The sequence below is a fragment of the Lathyrus oleraceus genome, chromosome 2 (assembly GCF_024323335.1).
Source record: "Lathyrus oleraceus cultivar Zhongwan6 chromosome 2, CAAS_Psat_ZW6_1.0, whole genome shotgun sequence".
Taxonomy (NCBI): Eukaryota; Viridiplantae; Streptophyta; class Magnoliopsida; order Fabales; family Fabaceae; genus Lathyrus; species Lathyrus oleraceus.
This window is the reverse complement of record NC_066580.1, coordinates 41,213,851-41,220,304: the sequence shown is the minus strand read 5'-3', so window position 1 is coordinate 41,220,304 and position 6,454 is coordinate 41,213,851. Positions and strand designations below refer to the sequence as shown.

The window sequence follows — 6,454 nt, the reverse complement described above, 5'->3', positions numbered from 1 at the left end:
AAATTGACATTCCAAACAAAGTGTGTGAAGAATGTGTGCAGGCGAAGCAGCATAAGAACAACTTCAGTAAGGATGCAGGAAGCAGGTCGAAGGCAATTCTTGAAGTCATATACTCTGATGTATATGGTCCTCTCCAGGTTGATTCAATTGGAGGTAACAAATACTTTGTTACATTCATAGATGATTTTAGTCGAACACTGTGGTCTTACCTGATCAAGAAGAAAAGTGAAGTGATCGAGGTATTTGCCAAGTTTAAATCTATGGTCGAAAGATAGAGCGGTCGAAAGATTAAGATTTTGAGAACTGATGGTAGTGGAGAATATGTGTCGAAATATTTTGATGTATTATGTGTGAAAGAAGGGATTGTGCATGAGGTGGTGCCACCCTACACTCCACAGATGAATGGAGTCGTAAAAATGAATAATATAACCATTATGAATATGGTTAGAAGTATGTTGAAAGGCAAACATCTATCCAAAGAATTATGGGGAGAAGTTGTGTCTACTATGACATATATCCTGAACAGATGTCCGTCAAAGAAGCTAGAAGGAATCATGCCAAAAGAATGTTGGTCTGGTGTCAAGCCTAGCTTGAGTCATCTGAGGGTGTTTGGATCTATAGAACATAGACATCTGCCAGATCAGTTGAGAAGAAAACTTGATGACAAGCCGAGTCAAATGATCCTGATAGGATATCATTCGACTGGAGGATACAAGTTGTTTGACCCAGTGAATAAGCAAGTGGTGATCAGCAGGGACGTGATCATAGATGAGCTTAAGGAGTGGGATTGGACTGAGAATGTCAAGAAAGATTCAGTGAGAATCTTTTGTGATGAACCATCTAGTGAAGTCGAAAAAGAAGTTCGACAGGAAGAAGTCAGAGGTGAAGCAGGCCCAAGCATACCTCAAAGAACAAGACACATGCCTGCAAGCTTGCAAGAATGTGTGATTACATCAGATGATGTGGTCAATGAAGAAGGTGAGATGGTACATTATGCTTTCTACGCATGTGTAGAACCTGTTAATGCAACTGAGGCATTGAAACATTCGAAATGGATGAAAGCAATGGATGAAGAGCTAAAGTCAATCGAAGTCAGCAACACTTGGTCACTTATCGAATTGCCCCAAGACAAGAAGGTAATCAATGTGAAGTGAGTATGCAAGGTGAAGTTGAATCCCGGAGGAGAAATGACTCGACATAAGACGAGACTTGTGGCGAAAGGATTTCTTCAGAAAGAAGGAATCGACTTCGATGAGGTTTTTGCACATGTTGCTAGGATTGAAACAATCAGGTTGGTTGTTGGTCTAGCAAACATGAACAATTGGAAGATGTGTCAGATGGATGTGAAATGTGCATTCCTTAATGGCCCCTTAGAAGAAGAAGTTTATATTGCACAACCAGTTGGGTTTATGAAACAAAGCGAAGAAAGAAAAGTGTACAAGTTGCATAAAGCCCTATACGGACTTAAACAAGACCCAAGAGCTTGGAACAAGAGGATAGATGGTTTTCTAAAGGAGAAGTAATATGTGAAGTGCACAAGTGAACATGGAGTATATATAAAAAGAAGCAAGAGTGAATTGCTTATACTATGTCTCTATGTCGATGACCTTTTGATAACAGGTAGCTGTAAGAAAGAGATCGAAGACTTCAAAGGTGATCTCAACAAGGAATTCAAAATGTCAGATTTGGGTGACATTTCATATTTCCTTGGCATCGAACTCTACCAGAGTGGTAGAGGTTTGATGATGCACCAAAGAAGGTATGCGTGTAAAATACTCAAGAGATTTGAGATGCAAGATTGGAACCCAACTTCGACTCCAGCTGAACCCAGATTGCAACTGTCGAAAGATTCAGATGAAGATGATGTCGACCCGACCTAATATAGAAGACTTATTGGGTCACTTAGATACCTTTTTCATACAAGGCCTGACTTAGCATACAATGTAGGTATGGTGAGTAGGTTCATGCAAAAGCCAAAAGGTATCACATATAACAGAGACGAAGAGGATACTAAGGTATCTGAAAGGAACTCTCGACTATGGAATTTTGTTTCCTACAGCTGATGAAAGAAAAGAATGCAAATTTATGGAATACACTGATTCAAGTTGGTGTAGTGATGCTAAGGATAAAAAATCCACAGCGGGTTATGTGTATATTGTTAGGTGGTGCACCAGTTGAATGGAGTTCGAGAAATAAAAATAAATTTTAAAATGTATCACCTAACAATATGAGTGATGTGATACAAATAACTGAAATGTCAGTACAATGATGCAGAGTTATGTTTTAGTAAATAATGATAGATTTTTCGAAATTATGTCTAACTCAAATTGAACACATAAAATATGACGGATGGAGTAAGAAGGTCAAACAAAACTCACATGTCAATCGAAATAACTAGTAGTACAAGATTTCAAATAAAGTCACAATGACAAATGAAGCAACAAATTCATAAAACATTCAAATAAAAACAAATTACACAAATATAAAAATCAAAGAAGAAAACAAGTAACTACATAGAGTGATTAATAATTATAGAAGATGGTGAGGCTTTGGAGTAACCGGTAAAATAGGTGAGTCAGTTGGACTTGGGTTTTGATAATATTGTTCTACTGAGTATACAGTTTGAACAATAGTAAGTGCAAAAAGAAAAATAGCAGCAACAAGAGACACAATAGCCCAAGGATTCCTAAAATATGTTTGAATAAGATTAGCACGCCATCTTTTCCATGGTTTCTTGCAATAATCACTCATACTCATCCTCACAACATCAAGTACTCCATGTCGATCCACTGTAATATCCTTCGACAACGAGTTAAACAATTTCGAAACAACTTTATCACTTCCAAGCGCATTGATTATGATCCCATTCCGATTCAGAAGTGCAACATCCATGGCATTGTCAACAATGGTGTCCATAAAGAATATAAATGATGTTACCTCGTTACCTGCTCCAACATGGAGACGCTCGAAGGCGATGAGATTGAGAAGCATGTATTCGGTTGTGTCATCTACGACCAAAATCGGAAGCCTAAGAACACCTCGATCGAATGAAACGTCTTTGAGACTCCATGTTTTGCTTTTCTTGAAGCGGATTCCGGCCTCATGAAGCTCGACCGCTGATCGAATAATCTCTTCTCCTGCTTCTAAAGTTAACCAGTTTCTTTTTGTTTCTTTGGGCATGCGTGTTGGGTGGCTTGGTCCTTGTTGAATTAGGCTTTTTCTATAAACATCCAATATATGCATGCATTTTCCCAAGCTTTGGATTAAAGGTGTGCTAGGGTTTAATAACTTTGCGGTTTTCTCGTTTAATAACTCGTGATCGTATTCCTGTAATGATTCATGTTTTCGACGGAATAAAAATCAGGCAAAATAAGAAGAAAAAAACAAAATATGTACATTGAAAATTGATAACTAGTTACCTGTTCGGTTCTAGTTTCAAGTTGAATCAATGTATGTAAAACCGTCATAGGGATCTGATTCTCAAGCATAAGCATGTCACGTTTGATATATGGCAAAACATAAAACTTCCCATGTTCACCAAAGACAGGATCATTTTCAGCATAATCATCTACAACACAATCATTAGCTCTCAAAATCTCCAAAATAAAACAACCATCAAGAATCATCATTTGAACAAACTTTGGTGTATCTAATATCCAACTTGGATCAAGTGGCTTGTATGAGTCTCTCAACTCTTGGACCACTTGTTCCATTTCTTGGAATACCAACTCAATGGGTTTTTGACACCTCTTTAGGAAATGAACAAGTGCTCTATGCTTGTGTTCTTCCATAGCTTTTAAATGTTCTTCTCCATAATGATAAGGACCAAATGAAATTGCTTGTGGTTTGTAGGCTTTTTTGTTTAGATTTGTTACTATTGAGGGTATTTTGTAAATTGAATGTTTCTTCCATTGTTCCATCTCATCATATATTGCAGGACCATTGCTCTTTATCTCGTTGTTGATTTGATCAATCCAATTCATTTCTAATTCCATGTATATAGGTAATGTTATATAAATTAATTAGTGATCATATATATACTAGCTAAGCTAACATGTATATATTAGAATCTTATCTTTATGTACATTTGAAAGCAAAAATAAAATATTCACATCATAAGCTGTAAGACCATCAATGTCTAATTGGAATCTTCTTTTTGCCAAAATTAAATAACTTTATGGAAAGAATATATCTTAATTGTGCATTTTCTTGTATCATCAATTCCTTACTTGCAAACTTGTTGTTGCAGTAGCCCGTTTCTTGTTATTTGTAAGAAGAAAAGAATATCAAAGTCTGTCACCAGGCATTTCAATTAATATATTACTAGACCAATGTGAAACACGGAAGCATCATTACTTGAAAGCTAAGACAATTTTAAAATGAAATGCGGAAAGCAAAGAAGCTACTTTTCATGCTAATGGATAAATGAGCTCAAAATTTCTTTGATAATATGTGGATTCATGTAGAATTAATTTTGTTAACATTGTGTGCCGACCAAAGACCCGGGAGGGACTCACTGTTTTGCACCGGTCAAAAGTTCAATAGCACGAGGCCTATTATCCAATCTGACTCGTCAGACTCAAAATATAAATACTTTTGTAAAGGGGTTTTAGGTACACAATATCTAATCTCCACTTTCATTACTAATATCTTGAACTCTAAACTAATTTGGGCATTTAAGTGCTAGCCATGCATGTGTTTTTAGCGAACAATCACGAGTTTAAAAATATGTGAGATTAATTCAAAAAAATTTAGGAGCAATTATGTGCAAACACGTTTACGAGAAAATATGTATATGATGTGACTACGAATGTTTGTGTGAAAATAGGACAAAAATAAACTTTAAAGACAATAAAACTTGAATTAAAGTAAAAGAAGATTGCAATAAACAACCTTAAGTGAATGTAGTAAATGACAAAAAGAACAAACGTTTCAATTAAGGACACATAAAGAAAATACAATGAAAGGGACATAGACTCACATATCACTCACAGACTGTTTCACGCTTTGCCTTGGGTACTCCAGTTCTATAGAGAAAGTATATGAAATGTGTGATCTTTATTACAACATATCAGCCTGTTATATATACTGAACTAAACATAACCGTTTCCGACAGTTCATTCCTAAAGAATAGACACATCTTTAAGGACATGAAACTTATTCCTACTAATGCACTGCCACTTCATCGGTACTTGAAAACTGCTGAAAACCATTATTCCATGTTCTCTAACTGCTTTTAGCAACTAGTAATTGCCTGCTTGTTGAAGGTAGTTGTTGATAGCGCTAAGTCCCTTCTTTTGTGTTTGGTTTCCTCAATTTTCTAAGTCTTGAAGCTTGCCAAAAGTCTCGTCCTCGACATGGTGTCGAGTTATTACCCATATTTGTTCATGAGACTCCTCTAAACCATATCCAAAGATTTGTTCTTGATATTCTTCCAAACCTCATCTCAAGATGTCAGTCAGAACACTCTAGTCGACGTACCATTGTCGTCGACCTATGTCAATCAATGCTAACACTTAGCATTTTCTCAATGCAACATTCAATTAACTTTTCTACTAAGTGAAAATTTTAGGCTAACAACAAATACCCCATAGGTTCACCGTATCAGAGACAACTGACACCGATTAACAGGATCACATCAACATCGATAGCTCTGGTTCATGAAGTACCTTGATCGTGACCCCCGTTCCACGATGTCACATTGTCGTAGTGCTCCAAAAGTTTTGCTTCGTCGTAGTTTTTGCAATCCTCTCTATTTCTGGTTTCGCAAACATAACAGTGACACCGTCTGCGGGAATCGAATTCTGTTTCTGGTGATTTCCACGATTTCATGTTCCATCCTCAAATCTGAACTCCAAAAGCATCTCGGGCAAATGAATCAGAGTCTCAAGAATCCAAAATATTAAATATGTGTCGTTTGAATCCACCAAACTACGATCCAACTCTGATCGGTCATTCACGTCGTTCTTGAGTCACCGTGAAGATATACTAACAGGCGCAGACGAATCTATCGAGTTCCGAGTGGTCCGACTCATTTCAAATTTAGGCTAAACAATTTTTTTATCTTTTGTCCCCGTCGAAGCTCGTTGATGAATATCTGGCAACTCGGATCTAGATCTATCTCAAATACGAGAAATCATAATAGTTCATGTCCGAGGGAAAACAGACGTGCGAATATCACCTTGACCGACCCGACCAGATATCTCGTCATCGCAAACATTCTCTGTCGACCAAGATACTGTCATACCCTAAAGTTTTTCAGTCGCATCAGCATAACATAATCGGTCCATTTTGTCATGCATTTCATCAGTTAAAAGCATTCATTGGGGTTTAGATGAAAAGTCAAAAGTTCTAGGATTTTATCTGGTCTTGATGACATCATTCAATCATCTGTTGATTAAAAAGTCAAAAGACTTGATTTATCAATCTAAGTGCATCGCTTGTTTACATTGCA

General features: G+C 36.8%; 1 protein-coding gene across 1 annotated transcript; it reads right to left on the bottom strand.

Moving 5' to 3' along the window:
- Positions 1–2,366: 2,366 nt before the first annotated feature.
- LOC127121102 (UPF0481 protein At3g47200) lies at positions 2,367–4,007 on the bottom strand. Its single transcript, XM_051051702.1, has 2 exons — positions 3,420–4,007; positions 2,367–3,327 (listed from the first exon to the last, which is right to left on the bottom strand). Exons 1-2 carry the CDS (start codon positions 3,993–3,995, stop codon positions 2,530–2,532), a joined length of 1,374 nt encoding a protein of 457 aa, XP_050907659.1. The 5' UTR covers positions 3,996–4,007; the 3' UTR covers positions 2,367–2,529.
- Positions 4,008–6,454: the final 2,447 nt, after the last annotated feature.

Coding starts and splice junctions, on each gene's coding strand:
- LOC127121102 (XM_051051702.1), bottom strand. CDS start 3,995: ATGGAATTAGAAATGAATTGGATTGATCAAATCAACAACGAGATAAAG. Junction 3,328..3,419: donor TTGAAACTAGAACCGAACAG/GTAACTAGTTAT, acceptor GAATCATTACAG/GAATACGATCACGAGTTATT.